We start from the raw sequence: 13890 nt of genomic DNA, 5'->3' as shown, positions 1-13890 counted from the left end.
GATGACCCGCGAGCTCTTTTCCGAGTGGCTGCTGACGGTAAACGAGAAGATGAGGAAGGAGGGGCGGCACATTTTGATGATTGTGGACAATTGCTCAGCGCACATTGTCAACATACGGCTCACGAATGTGCGGCTCGAGTATCTGCCGCCGAACTGCACATCAGTACTTCAGCCACTGGACCAAGGAATTATAAGAAGCATGAAGTCGCACTTCCGGAAGCGCCTTGTACAGCGGCTGCTCATCAACTTGCGCCTGCAGCACTCGACAGCCATCAACGTCCGACAGGCTGCGGAAATGCTGATAGGCGCATGGTGGAGCGTCACGTCCACCACCATCCAAAACTGCTGGAAGAAGGCCGGTCTGACTATCACAGATGGCCAACCACAAACCGATGAACCGGCAGCGGAGGACAGTTCGAGCGAGCTTCGGAGCGAGGTGGCCGAGCAGCTAGCCGTCGATCCTTCAGTCACATTTGACGACTATGTCCAGTGTGACGACGCGACGTGGACCTCAGCAGAGCTTACCACTGATGACATACTGCAGAGCGTCCAGGGCACGGCCACTCAAGATGAGGAATGCAGCGACGACATGGACGATGACGTTACGGCAGCACCCGAAGACCGCGACGAGTCCGTGTCGGCCACAGATGCGTTGGACTACTTACGCAAACTCCGCATATTTATAGCCAAAAGCGGCACAGTGACCGAAGGCATGCATAAGAATGCGGACGGTCTGGAATACTTCGTGCTGCAGAGTCTGTGCTGCGCCCGTCAGAAGACGATCACGGACTATTCGAAATAAATGTGCCTTGTCTGACGATCACGTGTGCATTGTGTGAGAAACGAGTTCAAGGAGGTACCGTTTCAAAGGTAGGACGCTTACGTTACTGAAATGCTATTGTTATGGCTAATTTTTGGGCTTTCACTATAACGATCTTTCAGAATAACGAACATTTTCCCGCGGTCCCCTGAAGTTCATTATACCGAGATTTCACTGTATAAGTGAAACAAGCAGTCACATGGTCAATCGAGGAACGTACAACCGGGCCACGTGTATAAAGGCATCTGTTACCATATCGAGCTGTCTAGGTGCATAAATGCCTGCTGAGAACGCGGGATCGCAGGCTGGCTAATGCAGTGTGTGTTTCAGTAAAGGTAGTTGTGAGTCAGCACTCGTCCTGTGTCCTTTCGCTCCATCGTCGTCTTGTTCGCGCTGTTCCCATTATGACTGCATACCAACTCGCCTAACTTTCCACTTTAATGCTGAAACAATACCTGAAGAAGCCTGTTGCAGCCAACAAAGAAGCGCAAGTTTTTGTCCCTAAAGGAGAAGGCTTGAGTAATGCATAGGCTGAAGCTGGAAAGAAAGAAATCAACCATCACTGAAGAACTTGAAATGCTGGCGAGTTCTCGTTCAACAGCATTGAAGACTAAGGACGGCGTAGCCAAAGTGCTAGCTTCAGGGACGTCAGCGAAGCGCAAGAAACTACTCAGCCAGTGCACGAGGCCCTACACAAGGCAGTGTACAGATGGTCTGTGGTAACGCACGCCGAGAAAATCGCCCTTAGTACAGATGTTGTGTGGCAGAAAGTGCTAGGTACCGAGTGCAGGTTGGCTGAACAGGTTCAAGTCTTGCCACAGCATCATAGGGAAAGTTTCGTGTGGCGAAACCGCTTCTGCAGATAATAAGGGCACTTCTGCGTGGATGTTGGCCAACCCCACAGATTTTCCGAAAGACTCTATGCACTATCAGACATTTACAGCACCGACGAGACTTCTAAGAGATGCTACGCACTAGGATTCTGGATTCTCTGACGCATACCCACAGCAGCGCCAGCCACTCATCTAAATTCATGTAAAACGGCACCTGGATTTTTGACAACTGTTACTTGAAAAAGTTTCACTAATATTTCCATCTGTCACACAGATCATTCTAGCTGTTAGTATAGAGGAGTGGGCCTGTTTACAATGTTCCTAATGAGCAAATGCTGTGAGGTATTTTAGTAAACAGTCTACATCTTGAGTATTAAACAATTTTCAGTTTAAATGAAAATGTTATAGTTTTGAGCTTCTACTGTAGTATTTTTCATACCTTAAAGCTGGCGGGTATCAGTAAAGCAGGCAAGGAGCTTCAAGTTGCAGATAGGAATGACATCTAGTGTCACGAAGTCAAGCATTTACTGCAAAATTGAACATCTCGTTGCACGGTACACAAATGTTTTGTCATTGTAGGGCCAAACAAAGTTGAACTAATCAGCTAAGTAGTAGAAGGTGTGGGGAGCACACGCGCCCATCTTCCCCCGCGCCGTCTCGTCGAGAGCCGGCATAGACAGGGGAGAGGCGCACTATGCCCTCTCCCGATTCTCCCTCGCTCTCGCGACGCGCGCGCGCCCTTCCTCCACGACTCACGGGCAGGTAGCTGACGGGCGAGGAGGACATTCCTCTCGCCCAGGTAAAAAGGTACAAAACAGCGCGACCGAGGGAGACGCTCTCTCTCTGAGGCCGGACCCCTAACCTGCCGGACTGGAGTACCTGCTGCAACCCGTGAGTGACCACGTTGCCTGACTATCCCGGGCAACGAGGCCAGCCTATTTATTACTATTACAGAGAGGACATCCCTCTGCCAGTGTTCTTTATTGCCAGTAGCAATAAACGTTGTTACCGTTGACACCGCTGTTTGCCTTATTCGTCCGAACCCGGCATAGCCGCGATTCCCGCGCTACGGGTTGGGAGTACCACGGAGCGACTGCGTGGGGCTAGATCCGGAGCTCGCCTTCAGCCCTAGCCGCACGCAGAGTGGAACCCCCACAAAGGTTGGTCACGTACTACAGTCGAACCTTGATACATAAAACAGCGCAGTGATTGTGAAAAAGTTCAATATAGCCAGAATTCAATATAGAAAATTGCAAAAAAAACTCATCAAATACTTCTGTAAATCAGTCAATGAACCAAAGGCACGATCAGGGATTGTTGTTTGGGGCACGCGTTTGGCTGTGCCACGCGCAGTTGGCTTAGGCCGTGCTGACTTCGTCAGCCAGGAGTGCGCGGTCGATTGTGCCGCACGCAATTAGCCTAGGCCGCGCCAACTTTGTCCGCCACGTGAAGTCGGTGCGACATAGGCCAGTCACGTGCGGCGCAGCTGAACGCAAGCTCCGGACAATGATACCCGAATGCACCCCAATAATGGCGCAGTAAATACTCACTTGAAGCTTCACATAAAGTATTTATTTATTTGGTTGAAAGTACCACAGCAGTGTAGCCTGCTGCATTGCGCTGTAGTAGCAGCATGAAAGGGCCAAAGCAGCTACAGTCCCAGTTGAAGTCGGGAACGGGCTAACATCAGCACTTGCGGGATCAACCTCGGCAGAGTGTTTGTTTGGCCGCTACTTCTACTGCCATCTCCACGTCCGTCTATCGGAGCATTTTGAAACACTGTCAATACCAACGTATTAAGTGGGTTGTTCCAAGGCGTCTATGAGTGAGCCCAGTGAGCTCGTGCTGTCACGCGTCTTTGTGGATGCAAACCACCAGTCCTTGCGAGGCGCAGCAGGCGCAGAGCACGGCACCGAGGAGGAGTCAGTGAAGCAAATGCAATGCATTGTTGACGTTGTCGAATTAGTCAAGCTGCCACTTGCGTATGCCACTGCGTTCAAATGACGCACGATCGATGTGTGCAGCTACAGTGCGCAGCAGTCGGGAACGCCCATCGCGCCACCGCTATCTTCGAGGATGTTGTGGGGAAGCTCCCCGCTTGTCAACAGAGCGCACATGGTCTGTGGTGGTGGAGTACAGTATAACCATTTACGTCCGACACCGTTCGAAATAAACAATTAAAAATGCATGCGATTTGCCAGGTGATATAGAAAGTGTTCGATATAGGTAATGATTTGATACATCCGTGTTCTATATATCGAGGTTTGACTGTAGTTCATATAAATTGGCATTGCTGCAGTAAACTGTGATAATAGACAGTACTCATCATAAAGCAGAACTGAATATGATTGCTTATCCAAGCATAAATTCCACTGCGAGCCCCAACCAACCAGTAGACGCGACTATCTGAATGCCAAGAAACCTCTCCAACAAAAGCAACAGTACAGGGTGCAGCATGAACGGTGTAAGCCTGTTTCACTGCTGCCATTCTTGCGACATTGTGCTCGTGAGTCAAATTCAAAAACTTAGCGAGACACTGTGCATCCAAAATTTCAGTCACCGTTGCATACTATTGGTTCCATAGAGACAGCACTGATGCTGGGGGGGTATTTGACTAATTGAGCAGATCAAAAAAATCAGTTTGTGACTCTAAACAAACTTTGTCTTTCACTTGTCTTCGCTACAAGCTGTGCCATTGGCCATGCCACTTACGCTTCAATATTGTTGATGGTGCAAATTTTCAAGTTTATGTTTCTTTGTTTCAAATGGCAAGAAAGTTCTGAATATTGACTTCTCAATACCTAAATGCATAACATTTAATTGAATCTTTGCAGAAGTCTATTGAAAAGCTATGCTCTGTGTGTGTCTTCCAGGAAGACGACCTGGCCACCATGATGGAGGATGAAGCTGAGACTGCTTGTTCGTCATCATCTGAGCCGAAGGAATCATTGGCAGCACCCATAAGTCTGCACGATGCCACGTCGCAGACAGATGAGGATGCACAAACCACTGTCAGCTGTGGGGTGCAATGCTGCCCACTGCGAACAGGTAAGAAGAGTTTGTTTGCATGCTTTCCAAACCACATAAGCCTGACGAAGGCAGACCCAGAAAGAGATATGCTGAATCCAATTTAATGAATTAGTAATTGTAGAAGAAAACTTTGTGATTTGCGAATTCTGTTATCTTTTCTACGTTTCAGCCATAAAAATTGCGTCACATATTTCTTGAACATATCTAGTACCATATTTACTCGCATAATGATCGCACTTTTTTGTCAGAAAAATTGTCGCAAATTCAGGTGTTCGATCATTATGCGAATTAAATTTCCCGCGAAAAGAAAAAAAAATTTTTTCGTCCCGCGTTTGCTGCGGGATGCGGGTGTGGGACACCAAAACAACAACGGTGGCCGGCGGTGCAAGCCGAACGTGCCGAATGTGATTTTTTTTCTTCTCGTGAGTACATTACGTGCATTGAAACCGTTTCTTCTGCATCAGTGATGAATAATGTAGTTAATATCAGCAAGTTTGCAGCAATAACGTAGCCATGTCCACTTTGAGGGGACAGAAACAGATGGGCGCGTTTAGCTGCCAGTGACATAGAAACGCATGGCCAGTGTGCTGTGGAAACTGCGGCATCTCTCTTCACTGCTATCCTAATACGGCAAGTTTCCGCTCAGGGTGGGCGAATATCTTAGCTGTGTTACAAGCGTCGGCGTATGAATAGGGTACACTTCTAACGTATCAGTGTAAACGTGGCTACTATCATTGCTGTGCGCGATTTGTTGCGTTCCCAGGAGTGCAGATGAAAAGAATCGAAAGGCGCCTTTTTTGTTTTTGTTGACCACAACCATTATAAAGCCTACCCATAATAAAGGCAAGTTTGGTTGTACCTCTCTTTGTCATGGAAGTGCCGAAAGTGATGAAAGTAATGAAACGAGGCATGTATGGTGCGTGCAGACCGCTTGGCTTGTCTTGAAGAGTTGTTCGCGTAGCATTCGACAGATGGTACGTGCAGTCATTGTTAGCTAGACTTGGCACACGACATATCCCTGCGGCAAGTTCGGGTTGCGATCATTATGCGAGTAAATACGGTAAATGGCATCTCCTCAGTGAAGGCTTATGAAAAAAAAATTCCGTATGAAACACAAGCATGTCAGTAGCTGACTGATTTTTCAAACATAAAGAAGAGTTGCAAAAGTGTAAAAAAAAAATTGAGCAGCTCAAAAACGGTGTCTACCAACCAGGAAAACTGGGAAATCTCGAGGATATTGAGTAGCCTGGAAAAACTCAGGGAAAAATTGGGGAATTTGTGCTTCTATCAGGGAAAATTAGCTGTAATATTATTGAAAAGGAACGAAAGTCGTGGTAATGCTGGCTCGAGTAACAGACAGGAATCGCAATGAATCGTCTTTGACGCCCTGTCATCGGCTGGAGGAATTGCCAGTGTACAGTGAACGACCGACTTTTCGGGCGGCTTCGTGGTACCACCACTTACCCCATAGCGTCAATGTATCAGAACGTCTGAGATTTCAGACACAAGAACGCTTCGTTGTCCGATTTTCCCGAGTTTTTTTCCGGGATCGCCAGTCCGAAACAGCATTCATCAAAGCAATCACCGCTGCCGCTTTGATTACCTCGCCGCCTCGCACTGGCGCTCTCGCACGCAGATCCGCTGGCAGCCATAGCCACCACTGCGGCAATGCTAGGCCTAGCTGCTTCGACATTCGCTATTAAGCTTCTTGCTGTTGGGTGCAGTGTTTTTAATTGAAAGAATTCGCCGCTGTCAGCAGTCGCACTGATTCCGCATTTGTGGTCCTCATGATTGACTTTGAAGCTCGGAAAAAACGGTGCGTTTCATAATGCCGGTTCCCGAAAGTCAGCTTCACCTCTGTACAGAAATGTTACTTCGATAAGCATATGCAAAAGCATTGCTATGAAGCATAACAAGCATGGGAAGGGGCTATTGCCACTGGACAGAGTGTGTATTCCTTAATTATACACGCGTGCACCCGGTATCTCCTGTCACAGTGCGAGCACTGATATGACTAATACCTGTACTGACAGGCCTTCAGAGCTTTTTCAAAACCTGCCGTGGTTGCTCAGTGGCTATGGTGTTGGGCTGCTGGGCATAAGGTCGCGGAATCGAATCCCGGCCACGGCGGTGGCATTTCGATGGAGGCGAAATTCGAAAACACTCGTGTACTTAGATTTAGGTGCATGTTAAAGAACCCCAGGTTGTTGAAATTTCCGGAGTCCTTCACTACGGCGTGCCTCATAATCAGAAAGTGGTTTTGGCACGTAAAACCCCATAATTTAATTTTTTTTAACCTTTTTTGAATGTGCCTGTGGCGGTTCGAGTCCTTAAGGGCAGTAAAAGACATGCATTCTTTCCCAACTGGCCGATTTTTCAGATGTTTTCTTGGCCCCTAGGGAGTTCGACAAATTGGACGTTGACAGTACAACTGACCAAAAAAATGCTTCAAATGGTCCATGGGGCAAACGAGCAGCGAAAGGAGGACGAGAACAGAAAGGACCAACGCATTGAGGAATGAACGGGAAAGGAAGTGTGCTGCTGCCCTTTCGAAGGAGCTTGAGCTTAAAAAACAGTGTTGGCTGATGCCGAGATTCAGGTGGCCCTCATCCAAACAAAAATAAACGCTTTAAAGCAGTGAAACACAACACTGATGTGTTGTGCGCAGGCTTGAGAGTATGTCAGGACAGTTGAGGTTGACTTACGAGCTGTTGAGAGAGAATTTCAATTGTGACAAAGTTCGGGCCTCATACCACTGAGCTTGTTGCTATCAGTTCATAGAAGTAGCTCATATTCGAAAAGATTTGCTTCTTTATGCATCTTTTTATTCGTATTTGAGAACGTCCGACTCTATTTGCAATTTATTTTTAATACATTTTATTTGCTGTGCACTTTACTAACCCCTCCCTTTTATTCTCTTTTTGAATAAAATAAGCACTACTCCTTAGTATTAAGGTGGATCAAGTAGTTAGTTTTTCGAAATTTTTTTCACATACTTAATAGAGAGTGACAGCATCGGGCAACGTGGTTTCAGCCCATCTTGACATAAAACATAGTTCTGCGTCACTCAGGGAATTTTGCAACGGCACTCAGAGAAAACCTGGAAAACTCGGGGAATTTGGAAATGTCAATTGGTAGACACCCTGAAAAACACGAATTTAGAGAAAAAAAGTTATACAGTGAAACCTCGTTAAACCGTAGTTGGCCGGAGCTCGGAAAAAGTACGTACTAAACAGTAGTACTGTTTAACTGAAATAGCATGAGATCGCCCACTTACCTGTTGAAAACGGAACTATGAGAGTGCGATGAAAGGGGAAGAAGATGTGCAGTATTTATTCACTTTGCGCGACAAAAGTGTTATTTTCGTTTGATTCCACCGCGGTGGCCTAGCACGACGACAGTGGCCTCAAGCTTACTGAAGCTGCGTGCCAGCTTCTCAGCCAGCCCCTTCATCTCGGCAAACACGCACATGGCAGATCCCTCGTTGGCGTTATGTATTCTCCGTGCATGCATGCAGTAGTGCTGCAGAAGTCCCAGGGCGCCTTTTTCATTGCCGGGTGCCGGAGTTCAGAATACTTTTCGTTTGGAATAATTACGTTATCGTGCCCCTGTTGTCGTCGCAACAATTGCATTCATGAGGCTGACAGAACGCACAGCTTCTGCCACTGTCAGGTCTGGATCGCTCGTGCTGTTGCTTTCCGTGTCGTCCTCATCACTGTCACTAGTCGATACTCCGGCAAAAACAGCAATGATGGTGAAAAGTCGAACCTCGTAGCCGACATCTCTTCGTGGTCGCAGCAGTGCTGCCGAGCAACTTCTTCGCATTCCAAATGCCACACACTGTAGTCAACAGCAGATTCATGCCGCATGCCAGCGCCGACTTCTTTTCGTGTTACGTTCGATAGCACGGACAATGTCTAATTTTTCTTCTATGCTGAGCACCCGGCGCCTTTTTTATCCGAGCTTCGGCATGACACGAGTCCTCGCTTGCACGACGCCACAACGTTCTCTGGCATGGCATCGAAATGATGCTGATGTTGATGTGGCTTCACGCGCAAACGCACAGGGCGCTTGTAGGCCGTTGTTCCGATCTCTGAGGCTTGTTCTGCGGGGCCGCCCGATGGAGACGACGCACCGCCGTGTTTGCGCGACGAAAAGTAGAAACGCTTTGTTTTAACCGATGCATACGCAATAAGCTGGTACGGTTTATGTGGATACAAAACACATTATGTTCAATGGCCGCTGAGTCGGGGAATTGAGTTTACTACTTTTAAACCAAAACTACTGTTTAAGCAGGTACGGTTTAACGAGGTTTTACTGTATTGTAGTTTACTTCTCCAGCAGCTTGCAAAGCGCATTTATGTGCTGTTAGATTGGTGCTGCTATAAAGTGTGCAAATATTCACATGAATTCGGACTGTTTGGTAACTGAGAAGATCTGGAAATGTCAGGAATATTCCGAACACTTGCAATAGTAATGTAGTAATCATCAGGGACCTTTTAAATGAGCAGTTTCTTTTGTATTTATTTTTTATTCCTACGTCAAATACACTATTGAGCAGCGCTGGTCTTTCTCACCACCATGCCTAGCCGCACACATGCAGCACTTCTCTCTTATCGCACTTCTTGCTGCGGCAAGTTACTGCGGCAAAGGTAGGCACAGCCTTCTCACATCTCGGAGGCCATGCCCAGCTAGCCTAGCTGCGCCGCACCACACATTGAGCGTGCTGCTTGCATGTAGCATGCAAAATACCAGTGCCTCCATTTCTGTATCTCACGGTGGCATGCCGCGTTGTCTGGCGTAGCTAGGCTTTCAGACTGGGATACATAGCGCAAAAAATTTCACAGGGACAAGCAGAACACAGGACGAGCGCTAACTTTCAACAAATGATTTATTGCAGCTGGTGAGTATATATATACTCACTGGGACGCCACTACAATAGAGCAGACTGAAGGGAAGGAGGAAAAAGACAGTCATGTGACTACTATGCCCAAAAATTCTTGTGTATAAGATTTGTGTATAAGATTTGTGTGTATTTGTGTAATTCTTGTGTATATATAATTGTGTATAAGATCCCACTCTCGTGTGGGAAGTACTACGTGGGCCAGACGGGCAGATGTTTAAACGTGCGTCTGGCGGAGCATAGCAACAAAGTGGAGAGCATTGCAATAGATGGGCATCTGGCTGCCCATTGTAGAAAGTGTGATGCGAAGGCTCCTTGCTTCCCGCTATTCGAACGAACCGTTGTTGTCTATCGCCACAGGAATAAGATTACGAGGGAAATTGTGGAAGCAGCTGAGATAGCCAGAGCAGGTGAAGAGTGTGTTAGCACGCCGTCTATATTTTTATCAAGGAAAGAGCTTGAATTTTTGGGCATAGTAGTCACATGACTGTCTTTTTCCTCCTTCCCTTCAGTCTGCTCTATTGTAGTGGCGTCCCAGTGAGTATATATATACTCACCAGCTGCAATAAATCATTTGTTGAAAGTTAGCGCTCGTCTTGTGTTCTGCTTGTCCCTGTGAAATTTTTTGCGCTATGTATCCCAGTCTGAATGCATCCCACCAACACGCCCAAACTTCTTCCCTGCTATAGCTAGGCTTGACCACCAATATTGCGTTGGTGCGATCTCGGAGGCCACGAGCCGGCCAAGCCAAGCCTGCGCTCTCACAGAGTGGAGCCACGAGAGAGGCGGATCAGATAGGATCAAACGCATCCACATATAGGCTGACATTGTTACTGGCGCTGTGCCAAGCTCTGTAGCCATGTACTCGACAGGTTCGCAAAAGCACTATAGTGAAGCTATCTCCGAAAGACACGGAGGTCGCCCGAGGATACAGCCCTGGTTGCCTAATCAGCACACTGTGCTGTGTGCCATGTGCTGCTTGAACACGATGGAGTTCATTTGCATTGCAGCGTGCTAGCTGTTCCCTCCTACCGCGTCGCTGCCCCACCGGTTTCACTACAATATGAGTGAGCCAAGTGGAAAGCGGAAGCAAATTAAAGACCATCACATTGGAATAGAAGGGGGCTACTGTAAAGGCTGTTGTGTCAGGTGCTAAAAGCTGAGTGTTACACATGCTTGAGGCACTGTTGTGGCTGTTTTACTAAAATTTTATCGCTTATGTGGCGTCATAACTGTTCAGCGGGCCGAGGAACCATTTTTTGCACGTTTAAAGGGGTCTCAAACCACCCCTCAGGCTTGTGGAAAAGACATAGTCCTCGGATAGCATCTACTGTGAACGTCTTTACCAAGTTTTGCAGTCATGCATGGCACATGGAGCTGGCAAGCCATGTGCGAAGTCACCTTTCTCTCAAATGCTCTCTTTTCAACAGAAGCCTGCTGCTCACTCTTTTCTGGACGCTCTGTTTCGTAATATAGCAGATTCCCATATGTGACTGCTATTGGCCAACAGATGACATCAGTCAAAAAGGGTGTTTGGATCATAGTGCTTCTTCTTACTGTTACTGTGTATATTTATTGGCAACTAATAAACAGGCTGAAGTGAGCGAAAACTGGTTTCGAATTTCGGTAATAGTTGCATACTTCCAGAAGAAGCCGGCTATCGTCTGCTCATGCTCAGCCATGGCCACCTGCGTATCAGTTAAACTTTGGCAACTCTCCTTGTCGGTGTCGTAGCCGTCGGGTCTCACTAATTTAGACTAGAATTGAACGCTCAACCAGCCTCAAACCCCACGAAACTTAAGGCCAGACCACATGCACTCTTGCCAGTGCGCGCTCACCCCTGGCCGCTAGGTCAGATGCCTCGGCAGACTATCGAAAGCGCTTTGAAATTCACAAACTGTACGCGGCTACTATCCGTCGGTCAAGCTGGTGAAGGACATAGCCAGTCTGCACCACGGATCACGGTCAGACACATGAATGCGAGCACGAACTTAAGCCCTGTCGTGTACAGAGCAGACGCTATGCATTTCAACTACAGTTGCATGTGGCTGCGTGCAGTCTGCTGTGTAGCAAGGCCGCCGCAGCCGCGTGGTGCCACGACGAGTTCACTGGCTAAGCTCACTGCAGCCACTCGGCTCGCCAGGACAACCAGGTTTGGCTTACATTTGGTGCGTCGTAGGTGCCAAAATGAAATTTGAACTGGGTGCCACGATGACTTTCAGTAGGCGGAGGGTTATGGGCACGTCCTGCTCCGCCGTAGCCTTTGCGGTGTAAGGCATTGAAGGAGGAGGGGAAGCACCAAGAAGGGCATGTTTGATTGATTGTCAATAACTCCGTTTCTGCTGAACACATTAAAGTACTTTTTTGTGGCAAAGTATTTCTGAAATAGCTTATTTGACCTTCAAATAGATCTCTCCAGTTTGATATAAAGTAGTTCAATGGACGTTTAACCCTTTGAGGGTGAATGACGTAAGTATACGGCACCGTGAACAAGTCCAAAAATGGTCGATGGCGTATATCTACGGCGCCCTCTGTGGGTTTAAAAAGCACGCCAATTTCCTAACTTTTTCTTTTCTATCATGTGCTGCCACTATGTGGGAATACAGGGAATTTTTTACGTGCGCCTCCCCCTCTCGGTTCTCGTTGCATGGTTTGTTTTAGAGCTAGTTTGCTCTCGCGCGTCTATATACTACCGCACGCACATTGGTGCATGTGTGGGCTGGCGGCGATTTGGGTTTTGTTCCGCTGGCGGTTTCGGCTTCTTTTGCTTGCAAAACAAAGGGATGCTGCCGTCCATGGGTTTCCATTCTTTTCTTTCTTTTGTTTTTGACACTCTCAAAAACTAATTAGTTGGGGATAAGATTAATATTAGCGGAAGTTTGTCACACATGCTTTTTTGACGGGCACAGAACCACACAGATTTCTTGAGTGCGCGCACCTATGCAGTTCGATGACGCTATGCACTGAAGCCTCGTACAGTGAAACCTCATTAAACCATAGTTGGCTGGAGCCCGGAAAAAGTACTTACTAAACAGTAGTACTGGGGCGCCATCGGAGATCTTTGTTCGATATGCGTTCTGTTCGGTTGCTGCAACATCACAAAGTGGCAGTATGCAAGATTTCTGAGAGAGCAGCCAATCGGCATGCGGTGAACTCCCCGGAAGTTTACTTCCCTTGTTTATCGTCTGCTTGCAGACAGTATACTACAGAATGAAATGTTTCTTGTCTTCCAAATGAATGAAATCTTCATCAAAAAATGAATTTTTTTCTTCTCAAGCTTAAACACATTTTCAAATAGTAGTAGGTGTGACTACTACAATTTATAACTATTAGTTTCTCTGCGTCGTCCCTAGGTGGTGTCGCGCACAGCGAGAACAAAGAAAGAAAAAAGAAACGACGGGAGCAGTGGTGCACTTTTCAAGAGGCAGCAACAGCATTCCAGTGGCTCGCTGGCACCCGATGATGGGGTCGATTTCGTTGTACAACCAATGCACTATTTATTCCGGGAAATGAAAGCGACGCCGGAATTCACTTTCTGCTATTTCTTCAAACGCGCTTCGCAGCTCCACTCGCTCTGCTTCCTCGTCGAGCAACGCCAGCGCAACAACCGAAGTTCCCAACACAAGCGCCATTTTCTAGAATTAAAATATGGATTGGACCCAAACGTGCCATTGTGCAGCTGCCGGTTGTATTCAATCCAATCCACCAGACGTGCCATGCGAAGCTGGTCTCATAACGAGCGTATGATTGCTCCAAACGGGAGGAAGCTACAGCAGCTAGGCTTGAAGCGTGTACGAGGCAGCCATATTAAAATGCCGATGGCAATATAGTAGTAACACAGATTTAGGGTTGTACTCGATTCTAACACGCGCACAATTGTTGGACCCATTTCATCGGGGAAAAAATGCGCATTAGATTTGAGTAAATACAGTAGGGTGGTTATGTTCCGGCAAATTACATTGATGCGGGATTGTAGTACAGCAACATTTCATTGTCGAAAGGTACGAAATGCATTTAAGGCTAAACCCCTATGAGAGTGATTTCCTGCACGACAACGACGAGCGACGGCTTCGAGTGACGAAACAGGCCGTCGCTTGACCAGATCGCTAGGCCTTGTCGTACGATCACTCGATTCTGGAAATATAGAATTCGTTGCTCGTCGCCCGGAAGTGCTAGGAGCGACTAACCAATAGTGCAAAGCCAGAACTGGATGTACATCACTGAAGTACTACCGATTGTCACACCGAACGAGCAACCGATTGAATTTTTATACGTGCAAGGATAAGAACCTGCTGCAAGACCTT

At 47.3% G+C, this 13890-nt stretch overlaps 1 protein-coding gene across 3 annotated transcripts in view; it reads left to right on the top strand.

Annotated features, from left to right (window-relative positions):
- LOC135907566 (telomere-associated protein RIF1-like) overlaps positions 1-13890 on the top strand; it is a 307714-nt gene that overhangs the window by 289142 nt on the left and 4682 nt on the right. For 2 of the 3 annotated variants that reach the window (XM_065439245.1, XM_065439243.1), the window contains exon 33: positions 4527-4701. In XM_065439245.1, coding sequence (XP_065295317.1) covers positions 4527-4701 — 175 coding nt within the window. Of the gene's footprint in view, positions 1-4526; positions 4702-13890 lie in introns of those variants that run through there. The other variant, XR_010566054.1, reaches the window with a different exon arrangement.

This window comes from Dermacentor albipictus, chromosome 1, assembly GCF_038994185.2.
Source record: "Dermacentor albipictus isolate Rhodes 1998 colony chromosome 1, USDA_Dalb.pri_finalv2, whole genome shotgun sequence".
Classification (NCBI taxonomy): domain Eukaryota; kingdom Metazoa; phylum Arthropoda; class Arachnida; order Ixodida; family Ixodidae; genus Dermacentor; species Dermacentor albipictus.
The sequence above is the reverse complement of the archived record's forward strand: the minus strand, read 5'-3'. Positions and strand labels throughout refer to the sequence as shown.